Source organism: Carassius gibelio, chromosome B1 (genome assembly GCF_023724105.1).
Source record: "Carassius gibelio isolate Cgi1373 ecotype wild population from Czech Republic chromosome B1, carGib1.2-hapl.c, whole genome shotgun sequence".
Taxonomy (NCBI): Eukaryota; Metazoa; Chordata; class Actinopteri; order Cypriniformes; family Cyprinidae; genus Carassius; species Carassius gibelio.
Window position 1 is genome coordinate 36,621,038 of NC_068396.1, and position 15,167 is coordinate 36,636,204.

Consider the following 15,167-nt stretch of genomic DNA (forward strand, 5'->3'; position numbering starts at 1 on the left):
ATGCTTCCTTATTTTGGTTGGAAAGGTTGTTTTTGTTTTTTTGTTTTTAAGCGGTGGCTATAGTGAGAGACTCTCACATCCAAGTGAAACAAAACACACACACACACACACACACACACACACACACATATATATATATATATATATATATATATATATATATATATATATATATATATTAGTGGTGGGCCGTTATTGGCGTTAACGTGCTGCGTTAACAGGAGACTCTTATCGGGCGATAAAAAAAATATCGCCGTTAATCTATTCTCAAAGTTGGGTTGGGAGCTGGGTCTATACACAGCAAAAAATCCAGAGTGAAATGAACTCTGTTGGGAGTCCATGTGAGACCACACTCAGGAGTGTGAAAGTGTTAAAAGAGGAGTGTTAAATTAACACTGAAGCTGAGTTAAAGTTAATGAGATAATTAAGTGATTAATTGAGTGATGATTGACCATTATTGACGAGACCTGATGTTAACATGCAGAATTGTGAAGTGTATCTATCTTCGTATAATATATATAGATATATGAAGAGACAGTAGATCGTCTTTAACTCGCTTTATTCAGCATGAAGCAACCGCTTACACGAGAATCTCTCTTGTGTTATCTTTCTGTATGTCCATCACCCATACGTAAGCCCTGACGTATATCCAATCACAGAGCATAACTGGTTCACGTGACATCTCCCCCTTTAAGTCTAAGGATTCATACAGTATTAAACAAAACAACTGTTTCTCAGAAACATACCCTGAAATTACTTTTCGGTCTAAAACACAATATTTTCCATATTCTCTTTTTTCCAAAAATGTATTAAATAAACATAAGAACTCTTATTCTATTTATCAATATTACTTTTAAACTTGCTGTTTAAGTAGACATTAACAAAATACATCTGAACAAGCAAATATAAACAAACATTCTTCTCAGACCTTCCCTTTTGTCCTTCAACATAAGTGGTCTGTACTCATTTGTGAACATCACTAGTTAACTCATTTCTTCTGACTAGTAAGTTAACTTGATGGCAGGTTTCACAACACGTCCAGAGCGTGTTCTCAAAACTCTGGGTGACGATGTTAAACTACCAGTCTCTGAATTATTTTGAGTTGGACAGGTAGCTGATGTTATGCTGCCTGGCGGGTTGGAGACTTTTGGTGATTGTGTTGGAGAGTCGTTCCTTTCTTGGTTGACAATCTGCAGGTGCCTCCGGTTTCGTCTGATGGTGTCTCCTTGTGGCGTTTTCACCACAAACGAACGGGGAGTGGAACACGAAGCCTGAATCACCCCGGTGCCTCTCCATGTCTTTTCTGAATCTGTTTTCAGTCGCACTCTGTCTCCGACCCCTAAGGCGGGAAGCTGCTTAGCTGAGTATCTCCTGTTGTAGGTGTTTTCGTAGGCCTGTTTAGCTTTGGCATCTGTCTGCCTGACTGTAGACAGATTTGGCCATGACGGTCTCAACTGATGGTGGAGCTTGGGGACTGTGGTTCGCAGTCTCCTTCCCATGAGGAGTCTGGCTGGGCTTTCTTTTGTCGGCTCCGTAGCGGTGTCCCTGTAGATCAGGAGAGCTAGCTGGGGGTCTTGTTGCCTAAGGATGCTTTTAGCGGTCCTGACAGCTCGCTCCGCCATCCCATTAGCTTGGGGATAATATGGGCTTGATGTAGTATGCTGGATGTCATACTTAGATGTGAAGTCCTGGAACTGCCGTGAGGTGAACTGTGGGCCGTTATCCGTAATCAGCTCTTCAGGTATCCCGAACCGTATAAATATGCTCATCAGCTTACTTATAACTGCTTCACTCGTGGTCTGGGTGAGACTTAATACTTCAAGCCATCTTGAATAATAGTCAATAACAACCAGGAAGTGCTTTCCTTTAAACTCACAAAGATCTGCAGCTAGTTTTTGCCACGGGAGTTTCGGCAAAGGCGTTGTAATGAGTGGTTCCCGGCTTTGGCTTGGTTTGTGCTCATTGCAGTGTGGGCATGAGGACACTTTCTCCTTTACTGCATGGCTTATCTTTGGCCACCAGATGGCATCATTGTATCTCTCCCTGGATTTGTTTAGGCCTTGATGCCCATGGTGGATTCTCTCCAGCATCTCAGTTCTCATTATTTGTGGGATTACTATTTGGTTTCCCCTCTTTACCAGTCCATTATGCTCACTGAGACTACTTCTCTCCATAAAATAGTCTAGAGCAGGCCTCACGACATCCTTTCTGTATCGTGGCCAGCCAGACTTAATGTATTGTCCGACTTTCTGCAGGGTTTCATCCTTCTCTGTCTCTGCTTTTATGCGCTCCAGCACTGTTTTAGGCCTTTCCAGCTCTGCGATGGAGTCCACATATGCCTGGATGTCCTCACTCAGTTTTGTGTTGTCCACTTTTGACTCTGGGTGCCTTGACAACACATCAGGTACTATCAGGTTTTTTCCTGGGATGTACTCAGCGACTGGATTGAACTTCATTAGGCGGATCAGAAGTCGCTGACACCTTAGTGGAGTTTTGTCTAGGTCTCTGTGGTTGATGAGTGTCACCAGTGGTTTATGGTCCGTTAGTAGTTTGTAGCTTTCCAGACCACACAGATATAGATAGAACTTTTCTGAGGCCCATACACTAGCAAGACACTCCTTTTCTATTTGTGCGTACTTCTTTTCCGCTTCATTTAGTGTACGAGAGCAGTAGGCTACCGGTTTAAGTGTGCCTCCATGATTTTGCATCAGCACCCCTCCTAATCCATAACTGGATGCGTCAGCACCTACTACGGTGGGCAGTTTTGGATCAAAGTACTGAAGAACGGGTGCAGAGGATATCAGCGACTTTACTTTCTGGAAGGCTGCTTCTTGCTGCGAGTCCCACACCCATGCTACTGCATTCTTTAACAGCTCGTTAAGGGGATGAAGGATTTGTGACAAATTGGGTATGTATCTGCCGACATAATTCACCATACCAAGTACTCTTTTTAACTCACTCACATTTGTAGGTGTCTCCAAAGCGGTGATGGCGGACACTCTTTCTGGGCTTGGAGTTACGCCCTCTTGACTGATGACCTGGCCCAAGAAGTGAATGGAAGCCTGCCTGAACGTACACTTTTGGCGGTTAAGTTTTAAACCAGATGCACGGATTGTCTCCATCACCTTTTTCAGGCGGCTGTTGTGCTCTTCCAGAGTAGCTCCGAACACAAGAATATCATCCATATAAACGACTGTGCCCTCGTGATCATGCAGTAGTTCTTGCATCCTCCTTTGGAATATTTCTGGTGCTGATGTTATCCCGAATGGGAGCCGTTTAAAACAGTATCGACCATTTGGTGTTATAAAGGTTGTTAATTTTGAGCTTTCTTCATCCAGAGCCATTTGCCAAAATCCACTGGCAGCATCCAGAGTTGTGTACACCTTACTTCCAGCCAGTTTGTGTAAGATGCTGTCTGTGGTCGGCAAGATGAATTTTTCTCTTTTCACGTTCTCGTTTAGTTTAGTGAGACCTACACAAATTCTTACTTTACCGTTTGGCTTTATCACAGGCACCATAGGCGCTACCCATTCTGTAGGCTCTGTCACGCGCTCTATTATGCCATTTTCCTCCATTCGCTTAAGCTCCTCCTCTACTTTAGGTAGCAGCGGAATGGGTATGCGGCGAGGGGCTACAACGCTGTATGGCTTAGCATTTTCTTTTAGGACTATTTTTATGGGGTCTCCCTTAAGCAGCCCTAATTCCCCAAACACACTGACTTCTTCAATGTGTTGTATTAGACCCAGACGAACACCGACAGATCTACTCAGTAAATTATCACAAGTAGACTTTGCCACTATTACTCTAAAGTAACAGTCTGTTGTTTTTCTTCCTTTTGTCTCTTGCGTCTTAGCTAGGAATTGCCCCAAATGGACCACTTTTCCTCCTGGACTTTCCAGTTTAGAGGTGACTGGACTAAGTTTCGGCTTGACACGGAGGCTGCTATATGTAGCCTCATTTATTATTGTCGTGTCAGCACCAGAATCAATCTTGAAGCTGACTGGAGTATGGCATATCACTAGTGTTGTGCGCCATGGTGGCTCTGTATCTGTGATGACTTCATCCACTGTAGCCTCATTCTTGGTCATAGTCTCATTTATTGATCCTAAGAATAAGCTGTCTACTTCTTCAGTCACTTCTTGTATCATTCTGGTTTTGCATTTGTTTGCGAAGTGACCAATTTTGTGGCATTTGTTACATTCTCTGTCTTTAGCTGGACATTTGTCTCTTGCATGTCTGCGCCCACATCTACCACAGTTTTTCTTTTCATTTTCTTTTCGTCCTCCTGCTGCCTCATATTGTGTTTTTTTCCACTTATTTTTATAATTTCACTTCATCAACGTGCCCTGATGCACCAGCCTCGCTGTTCTGTTGCTTCACTAACTCAGAATGCCTGGCCATGTCAACTGCTTTCTTCAGAGTAAGGTCACTTGTCATTTGTAGCTTCAATGAAAGATCTTTGTCTTTAATCCCTATAACAAGTCTATCTCTTATTTCCTCCTCCTTTTCATGAAAGTCACAGTGGGCTGCGAGTTCATACAAGTGCCTTATATACTGTTCAACGGACTCACCCGCCTCTTGTGTCCGCGAATGAAAACGTGCTCTCTCAAAAATCACATTTCTTTTTGGCACGAAGTGCGCGTCAAACAGCTTCAGCACTTGGTCAAAATCCTCCTCCTCTCCCTCGTCGTCATCTGGCGAGACGAATGAATTGTACACTTGCTCTGCCTCCGGGCCCATAGAATAAATCAGTGCGCTGACCTGAACATCGGCTGGCTCTTTGTTAAGCTTCGTTGCTATTCGATACCGGGAGAAGCGTTGTTTCCAATCGGGCCAATCCTCCGGTTTAGCGAAGTTAAGCTGCTCCGGCGCCGAAAACTTTGCCATCCTGTCCGGTTTTCTCCTGTCAAACTACTTCCTTCAGTCAGCGTGCTGTGTCGGTTCACTTCTGACACCATGTGAAGTGTATCTATCTTCGTATAATATATATAGATATATGAAGAGACAGTAGATCGTCTTTAACTCGCTTTATTCAGCATGAAGCAACCGCTTACACGAGAATCTCTCTTGTGTTATCTTTCTGTATGTCCATCACCCATACGTAAGCCCTGACGTATATCCAATCACAGAGCATAACTGGTTCACGTGACAAGAATCAGCAAAAATGGAAATCACTATTTTTATGTCACCATTATAGTGGTCAGTGTTTGGTTTAGTTGGGCTCTTGAGCCTATCATTTTAAAGTCAGATTTGCTTTGGCTGTTACAACTGAATTGTAACAAACAGACGAGAGAAAATCAAAACATGGGCATTCACCAAACTCAATTAAAGCCTAAACAGATTTGATTGACCTCGTTGATTATAACAACCCTGTGATTGTGATTAGTAAACAAACTACTAAAAGTAACATAAAAAATAGACTAGTATTATATAACAATATAAATAATATAAATAATTATAAATAATAATAGTAATAAAGAAAATTACTGAAACAATTCAGCTAATAATTTATTCATGCTGCAATGCATCATGGAAGCCATGGATGAATTTTGATAGATGGCACCCAGAATGCACTGCAACATGATTTTTTTGATTTTCACCATTGTTGAGATTCACAGGTTGATTCTTGATGTTTGCATGTCTAACGGAAAGACTCTTTTGAAAGATTTTTGAACAACTTTTAAGAAATTCCTCAAACTCGGTAGTTCAGCAATAACAATAGTCTTTGCTTGTCCATCAGTTTTATAAATCAGTTATAACAGCCAATTAAAATCTGACTTTAACGTTTTAGGGGTCAAGAACCCAACTAAAGCAAACACTGACCACCATTAAAATAGTGATTTTCGTCTTTGTTGATTCTGCATGTTAACATCAGGGGCCTGCAAATAATGGTCAGTCATCACTCAATGAATCACTTAATTATTTCATTAACTAACTCTGCTTCGGTGTTAATTTAACACTCCTATTTTAAAACTTTCACACTCTTGAGTGCGGTCTCACATGTACTCCCAGCAGAGTTAATTTCACTCAGATTTTTTTGCTGTGTACTAAGCAAGCTATGATGACTTTCACCTTGATATTTTATATGATCGACTCACTGAGGACAGCCTAAAAAGATGCTCAGGACAGTTGACGGGCCTCTGCTGCGCATCGTCACGAAAGCTTATCCCTTTCACGTGTTTTAAGCATTACCGCTTGTTGATTTAAACATTAAAGCATCCAAACACAAGAGGCTGAAAAGCTGAACAGAGAAGCTGGTTACTCGCGGCGCACGCTGTGTTCGGTGCGGAGAGAGAGAGAGAGAGAGAGAGAGAGACACGTATCACAGACAGCGACACTGAACCAAGCTCTGTTCTGAAAAGTTCTTCTCGAAGTCCCTCCTGCTCCTGAACAAACAAATACAAATCGCAGTTTGAACAAACAAAAAGATGTGAAAGAGCCCAATTCAGTACTCGCTGTGTTCTGGTGTTCAAGGCTCACACAGAGAAAGGCGTCTCAAAACACATGAACATCGAATTTGCTTATTTTTGCTCTTGTGCCGACAAATACATACAAAATATGTCAAAATATCGACCTTGGAAATTATGCTCGAAAAAACTGTCAGTTATTTCTTAAGTGAAAGTAAACAGTTGAGGGAAAGAATGGGATGTGTATGTGTTTGGAAGCATTCATTGTGTCTTAAAGGGACCGCGCCTAATTTAGCTACTGGCTGCTGTAATGTTAATCCAAGAAAATGAAAATCACTCACTGCTCTTGATTGAATTACTTTGTAGTTTTAACAGTCAAACCAAAAATTATTCAGACACCAGATATAATTGTTGATATATATAGCAAAACTGTAATAATGTGAGAAATGTTGAAGGTGTCTGAATAAATGTACACTGTTAGCAATTGATGTAATTTTACAATATATTTTACAACAATTCACTGTATTCAAGGTTTTTTTTTGTAAATGCAATTGCATGATGGGAAATTGATGGACAGTCCTGTAATATTATTGTAACTACACTGTAGAAGCATTATTTTACACCCACCACAAAGCATTGTGGGATAGCATTAAAACTGGTACTTTCAAATTCTTTCTAACATAAAAAGTCCAGTTTCCTTAATGTTAAAATAAACTTTTTAAAAGGTATGATGTTTCTCAAACAAAAGTCTGTTTTAATAACAACCAGCTGACTGCACTTAAATGGTTTAAATGACCCAACTGATATAAAAATAAATAATTTGAAACACTCTTGTGGTTCATGCACTGATGTTTAACAGTGAATAAACATTGTTTTGGCTAATTTTTTGTTAAAAACATGTTTTAGGTTATTTATACACTCACAAACATCAACATTTGGCGTATTAAACACAACAATGGTGACTTGTTTAATGCCATCATACAAAATATGTTCATGGCTCCCAGCATGCATTGCTGCAATTTTTTTCGGGATTGTCACCACTGTTGAGGATTGTACGATAACAATACAAATTACAACATTTTGTAGTATTAATGCGACTGTAATCACAGCAACATTGCTGTTTAAACACAGAATTTTATTGTATTAAATCAACAGTATATTTCTTGTATTTTGTTTGCTGTAAATTCACTGCAATTAGTTGCCAGGAGTTTCCTGTAAAAATACAATAAATTTTTAACAGTGTAGGTTTGATTATCTATTTTATTTTTACATTGAAAACTATCCAGTGCTATTTTACATTTAATTATTTTGTTTCTGTACCTTGACACCTACAAACTTGACCTACAAACTTAAACACTATGTAAATAGCACAAATAAATAAAAATAAACAAACATACAAATTAAACAATTTCAAACAGGGCCCACGCCTGTTTCACACATACTCTATCTGCAGTGCGTATGCAGTCCGTGTGCGTTACGTATGTGGTACAGCACGGACTCGATGTGCTTTCACACAGGACGCGTTTGCAGTTCGCTACTCGGTACGTAAACGATCGCTGCACTGCTGCAGACGCAACGCTCCTGGAACGCAACTGGAATCCGTTAACATGGGTGTGTAGAAAAATATGCAACGCAATTCGAATGAGCCATTTTAATCTAGATTATATATATATATCAGATTTACATTTACTCTTTTAGCAGACTCTTCGATTCAAAGTGACTTACAAATGAGGATAATAGAATAAAAATAAGTGTTGAGGTTTTGGACACCTATTTTCACTTTTAAATGCTGTAACAGCCATAAAAAAACAAAAAAACAAAAAAATAAATAAAAAAAAAACATTTAGGAACAAAGTGTAATATAAATAAATGGGGTTGACATATAAAGTAATCTCTCTGTATGAGAAACCAATAATAATTTAAAAAAGTCTTTATATAAAACATATTGTAATTTTTACTTTTCTTTTCACTAGTCATGTTATGGAGGCAAAAACTGACCAGTGCATGTAAAAGGCATAATATCTAATTTGGCTTTAAATATAGGTTTTTCTTTAGGTGAAGGAAATTTGCAAATTTACAATAAAATTACAATATTGTTTACATGTGATATATTAGAGTTGTGTTGAAGGACAAAATGGTCAACCCCATACACCCTGAGGTCAATGACAGTGAAGAATCCAGTTCCCACATATATTAGATATCTAATAATCTCTAATTTCCCTCATATATCAGCCCTGCCAGTGTAGGCTATGTCTATATTTTGAGAAAAATGGACGTAGTGTGGGCGTCACTTTCTTAATTTCAAAGGGAGGGCTTCACATATAATTCTTTCCCTTTCACTTTAAAAAAAGAGGGGGAAGTTGTGCCCTAGTGGTTAGAGAGTTTGACTCATAACCCTAGGGTTGTGGGTTTGAGTCTCAGGCCGGCAAAACCACGACTGAGGTGCCCTTCCCAGATAGCACACGTACATCTGCAAGATGTCTGTTAATGATCTGGTGATCTGGAAAGCATCTGCTATCTTCAGATGTCTCAGGCCGGCAAAACCACACCGAACCCCCAAAAGCTCTCTGGGTGCCACAGTATAAATGATGTTCACTTGTGTGTGTGTGTAAACACTTAGGATGGGTTAAATGCAGAGTGTCACCATACTGGGCTGAATGTCATGTCACTTCCACAAACACCCACCTGTCCTGGCTGAATAGAAAAGCTTGACTGTTTTGGGTTTCTGACTGTTTGATAACTAAATACATTAAATCTTTACATAACATTTACTAACTGTATATTTAGATAGCACAGATAGCTGCTGATTCTATGAAAAAGCGATTGTGTAGCACCTTCTGTCTTGCACTTAAACGTGTTTTTGCGCATGTGGCCAAGTTCAGTATTTTCACTAACTAGGCTACTTCAACCAAAGTCCATCGTATGCCTTCAAAACATTAAAATATGACAGTTGCATGAAAGCATTTTGATGGTAGTGTAAAGCTGATTCTTCCTGATTTGTAACTGTGCAACATTCTTTTTTCCACTTTACTAATTATATTTTGAGCATTAAACTAGTTTGTAAAGTTTAATTAAAAAATGAATGGAAGTACATGAAGTGTCTATTTGATAAATTACACAAGCATCCACACAAAGATTTCTCCAACAGCTGGTGTGTATACAGAAACTAAAGAATGGCTATTAATAAAAATCCATTTCAATATTCATGTCCTTGTAATGCCTTTATGTGGAGACTTTAGGACATTGGACATTGCTATGATATTATAGATTTAATACAGGTCAAAAACTTGCAATTTCAGGTTTCATTTTTTTTAACAACATCGCCTCCTCATGTTGGAAGTATGACACTGCAGAGCCAAGACCAGCATCAAAACAGGATGGACATTTTAAAGATGAAGAACAATCTCCAAAAATGAAAGTCCTAGCATGTTTTCTGTCATCTTCTGTCAGCAGCAGCCTTGACCGATCAAGAGCTCCCACGAGGCCTTGCTTTAAAGAAACACTGAGTTTTTGATTTCAGGCAGGATGTGAGTTTGTAAGGCAGGTCTTGTCCTAATATTTTTCCGCTTTCTGTTTCTTACGACCCGGCAGCTGAATGAACTGCATTGAAATTCACTGAATGTCTGAGATGTGTTGAATGGTTTCTTTCATTCTGAAGGCCGCGGATCTCCAGCGCTCCACGAGACATTGAAAAGCATGTCCTCGCTGAGAGCTGTCGAGCACAATGGTGTTTTCATTTAATGATTATTGAATAATATCTCACATTAAAACCATGAATAATCATACAGAGGGCAGAGGCTGTATTTCAGGCCTGTTCTACACAAACAAAGTAATTGTGGAGCGACGCAGCGTTCAGGTTTTCAGTCTGGGATGTTTTTAGAGAAAATTAGAATGATGCTGCGGATATTATCACAAATCATGACTGAATATCATTAAAAATGTCATTAAACACGGTGAAACTCTTGTGTGATCGGAGAATAAAAGAAAATAATGGAAATGATCATAATGAGTCAAGCTCATTATCTGTGTCAGCAAAACAGAACGGCAGGCATCCAATCTGAATTACTTTCTGTTTATGAGATCAGTTTAATGCCTTCAACTAAATTTAAATTAAATGTAACATATAAAAAAATTTAAATGAACAAAAAATAAGATAGTCATACAATGTATAACTTAATAATTAGAAGAAGAAAAAAAAAACATTGCTAAAATGGTTTAAAATGTAATATACTGTGTTATTTGTTTATTTATTGACATGAAAGACCCAGACGTGTTCTCAACAGGTTTCGTGAGAAACCTCGAAAACAATAATCCCAGCGGCCGACTCTCTGGTTTTACATCACTGTGTCCTGTCATCACGTCTTTTCTTTCTTCCACAGTTGGTGTGTGATTAGGTCTGTGTCCGGCCTTGCGTGCCAGTCCCTCTCCTCCTCCAGCAAACACCTGTCCGTCTCTCGTCTCTTCTCAAGCTGCGTAACATCTCCATGACTTCAGCTTGATCTGATCCAGGTGTTTCATGTAGTATCTGCACAAATCAACTAAATAAACCGTGTACAGTTTCTGTAAGAATAACAGCTACAATAAAATTATTATCATTTGTTATAGGATCTTTTTAGAGGTTAAACTTCACATCAGGCAAAAACAGGACAAACACAAATACAGGGAAATATTTGGCAAACAGGTGTGAATATTACTGACATTTAACAGTTAACAGTATCGATTTCCTGATATTAATTACTCAATGTCAATTTTTAAATCCCAAGTCCCAAAATTCAAGTTTATTTTTTATAGCGCTTTTTACAATACAAATCATTACAAAGCAACTTTACAGAAAATTATGTTTCTACAATATTTAGTAGTCGCTTATAAGTGGTGACTGTCAGTTTGTGCGCATATGAAAAATGAATACAAGACATAGTCAGCCAGACGATGAACATTATTTACAGCAATTATTATGATGCAGTCACACTTGTAGCAATATTTAGAATGTTCTAAATAAATGTTGGATACTTTACATTTCTTTCGGAATGTTTTGTCCTAATGTTCATATAACTTTTAACAAGTGTTCCTTGCGTGAACTCTGTTTCTTCACACGACTGTAAAAGCTTTAGTGTACTCACTAGAAAAGTATTAGTAATGAATGCTTCTGCTTGTCTCTCGTTCAGCACAAGAAGTGTCTGTTGAGGGAAGCAGGCACCTGACTCTGAGCGGCTCGTGAAGGACGCTGCGCGAGGACAGGACAGAACAGAGGTTCTGTTGCCATGACAACCGCACAACTAGAGCCTCTACAGAAACACATGCAAATATCTTGTGAGGAAAGTGTTTTTTTTTTTTTTTTTAGAAATCTCACAAGCATTTCATTTAGGGTTTCAAAAGAGAAGTCTCAATGTCTCTAAAAGATCACAGCCCAAGTCCAGTCCAGTAAGTCCAGTACAATTATTGTCTTTGGAAATATTTTAGAAATAGTTTGTTTCTGCATAATATTTACTTTTTACTTTTTATAATACAATAATATACACTATATATCATATGTGTTATATATTTTCTTAAACTATCCTTAATATATATTTGTGTATTGTCCATCTACTTCAAATATATTATCTATATAATTTATAATATAAATATGCATATATTTTCCAAAATATGTTATAAAACACATTCTCACTCATAACACTATTTTATATATATATATAGTTGTTTTTTTTTTTTTTTACTACACATTTAGGCAAAAACAGCTCTAGCTTATTTGTTTCATTAAAATGTGCATACTGCATTTCAAACATGTCCTAATAAATTAGCTCATGTGGGTCAGAAACATCTTAAATCCAAAAAAAACCTCCAATAAGTCTTAATGGGTTTGATAAAGCAACTTCTGATCAATAACTGCCTCTCTCTCTCTCTCTCTCTCTCTCTCTCTGGATTGTACAGAAGTGCTCTTTCCTCCTGTATTATAAGTGAACTCTATTCAGTCAGCGCTGACCTTCACGCACACAAAGCGCTCCTCCTCTGCTGATTCACACAGACCCAGATGCGTGTGTGTGTGTGTGTGTGTGTGTGTGTGTGTGTGTGTGTAGGTGTGCAGGTACAGGATGATGGAGGCTGAATGTGGTGGAAGTTAGTTCCTCATGTGATCTGCAGCCTGAAACAAAGTATGTATGTACGTATGTCTACCCTAAATGTATAATTGAAAATTATTGAAATTGTTCAAAATGTAATAAAAGTCATATATTTTAAGGTTGAAAAAAATAATATATATATATATGCCTTTCAAAGTAAAAAGGTGTGAAAAGGTTTTTCAATCTGAAAAATATAATTGCTTAAGCCATTTAATTTGAATTATTTATTGTGATTAAATATTAAATAGAGTGTGTAATTCAAGAGGGTATCAAATAGTGGTGTAGTATTTTAGTTGTTTGCTTCACATTAAGAGAAATGTTCTTTGTGTATTTCATATGAAAATGTTCATACGTACGGCATATTTCAGAGATAGAGCAAGTATTTTAATAGTATGCCGTATCATACATATTCAGGTTTGAAGAAAGCATCAGGAGGATCTTTAGAGAGTGAACCACTGATCATCCTCCTGCCGGTGGGTCAGTGTTTCATCTCAGCGCTCTCATGAATCTGAACCATCATTTCTGTCTGTGGAGATAAAAACTGTGTCCACAGATCTGATTAGATGTAATTATGAATCTGCTTTCCAGAGAAAGAATACCAGCCTCCACTGCCTTTCAATATATTCATCTGCAGACATGTCAGCTGGCGCACAAACAAATATCTGATTCGCTCTCATACACATTAACCCTTCACAGAACGAGCACAGATCACAGCTGAGCATGACAGAAATCATCCCAGATGACGGGCCTGATCTTCACTAACATACAGAAATACTGCAATAAAACTCAGTAGAGAACATAACATCATTTATGTATTCATTCCACCAGGAGGAACATTTAATTTAAAAGTCCATAAAAGTGACTTTGTGCTTTTTAGGGATGGCACAATCAAGCGACGTTCAATTGCAGAATGCAAGCTTCTAGAGAGCACATAAGTCTGAAGTAACAAATTTAGGTAAATGGGTGCAGAGCCAGTGGTAGTTTTGTAAGGAAACATCAATGCCTTGAATTTTATGCGAGCAGCTATTGGAAGCCAGAGCAAATTGATAAATAGAGGTGTGACGTGTATTCTTTTTGGTTCATTAAAAGTTAATCTTGCTGCCACGTTCTGGATTAATTGTAAAGGTTTGATAGAACTGGCTGGAAGATCTGCCAAGAAAGCATTACAATATTCTAGCCTGGACAGAACAAGAGCTTGAACAAGGAGTTGTGCAGCATGTTCCCAAAGAAAGGGCTTGATCTTCTTCTTGTTGAATTAAGCAAATCTGCAGGATCGGACAGTTTTAGCAATGTGGTCTGAGAAAGTCAGTTGATCATCAATCATAACTCCAAGGCTTCTAGCTGTTTTTGAAGGAGTTATGGTTGATGTGCCTAACGTGATGGTGAAATTGTGATGAAACGATGGGTTTGCTGGAATCACAAACAGTTCTGTCTTGGCAAGGTTGAGTTGAAGGTGATGGTTCATAATCCAGGAAGAAATGTCAGTTAGACAAGCTAAGATGTGAATAGCTACCGTCGGATCATCAGGATGGAATGAGAGGTAGAGTTGAGTGTCATCAGCATAGCAGTGATATGAAAAGCCATGTTTCTGAATGACAGAACCTAATGAAGCCATGTAGACAGAGAAGAGAAGTGGTCCAAGAACTGAGCCCTGAGGCACCCCAGTAGTTAGATGTTGAGACTTGGACACCTCACCTCTCCAAGATACTTTGAAGGACCTATCTGATAGGTAAGACTCAAACCACTGGAGTGTGGTTCCTGAGATGCCCTTTGCCAGTAGGGTTGATAGGAAGATCTGGTGGTTAACCATGTCTAAAGCAGCGGACAGATCAAGCAGGATAAATACTGAAGATTTGGATTCCGCTCTTGCCAGTCTTAGAGCTTCAACAACTGAGAGCAAGGCAGTCTCAGTTGAATGTCCACTTCTGAAGCCAGATTGGTTGCTGTCAAGGAGATTGTTGTGTGTGAGAAATGTAGAGACTTGGTTGAACACAACTCGTTCAAGGGTTTTTGCAATGAAAGGAAGAAGGGAAACTGGTCTGTAGTTCTCTAAAAGACATGGGTTGAGGGTGGGTTTCTTAAGTAGTGGAGTTATGTGAGCCTGTCTTAATGATGAGGGAAAACCCCAGTGTGAAGGGATGTGTTGATGATGTGAGTGACAACTGCAGGAGAAATGGCTTGAAGGAGATGAGATGGAATTGGATCAAGCGGGCAAGTAGTAGGGTGATTAGAAAGGATGAGTTTGGAGACTTCTGCCTCAGAGAGTGAAGAGAAGGATGTAAATGAGTGTATGTTTGCTGGTGATATGAACCTGACAGATTGTGGTGTGTAAAATTGTGCACTAATGTGTTTAATTGTATTAATAAAAAATGTGGCAAAGTCGTCAGCTATTAAAGATAAAGCAGGAGGTGGAGGAGGAGGACAAATGAGTGAGGAAAATGTTTTAAAAAAGCATGTGAGAGTTAGACAAATTGTTAATTTTGTTATGGTAGCATGTTATTTTAGCAGTGGAGACATCAATAGAGAAGGAAGAGAGCAGTGACTGATACACATTAAGGTCAGTATTATTTTTGGATTTGCACCAAAGGCTGTTTAATTTAATTATTAAACATATTTATTTATTTATTTATTTATTTATTTATTT

At 38.6% G+C, this 15,167-nt stretch overlaps 1 protein-coding gene across 1 annotated transcript; it reads right to left on the reverse strand.

Moving 5' to 3' along the window:
• Positions 1-1,001: 1,001 nt before the first annotated feature.
• On the reverse strand, positions 1,002-4,323 carry LOC127948423 (uncharacterized protein K02A2.6-like). The gene has a single exon (XM_052544856.1). It carries the CDS (start codon positions 4,146-4,148, stop codon positions 1,002-1,004), a length of 3,147 nt encoding a protein of 1,048 aa, XP_052400816.1. The 5' UTR covers positions 4,149-4,323.
• Between the last annotated feature and the right edge of the window lie 10,844 nt (positions 4,324-15,167).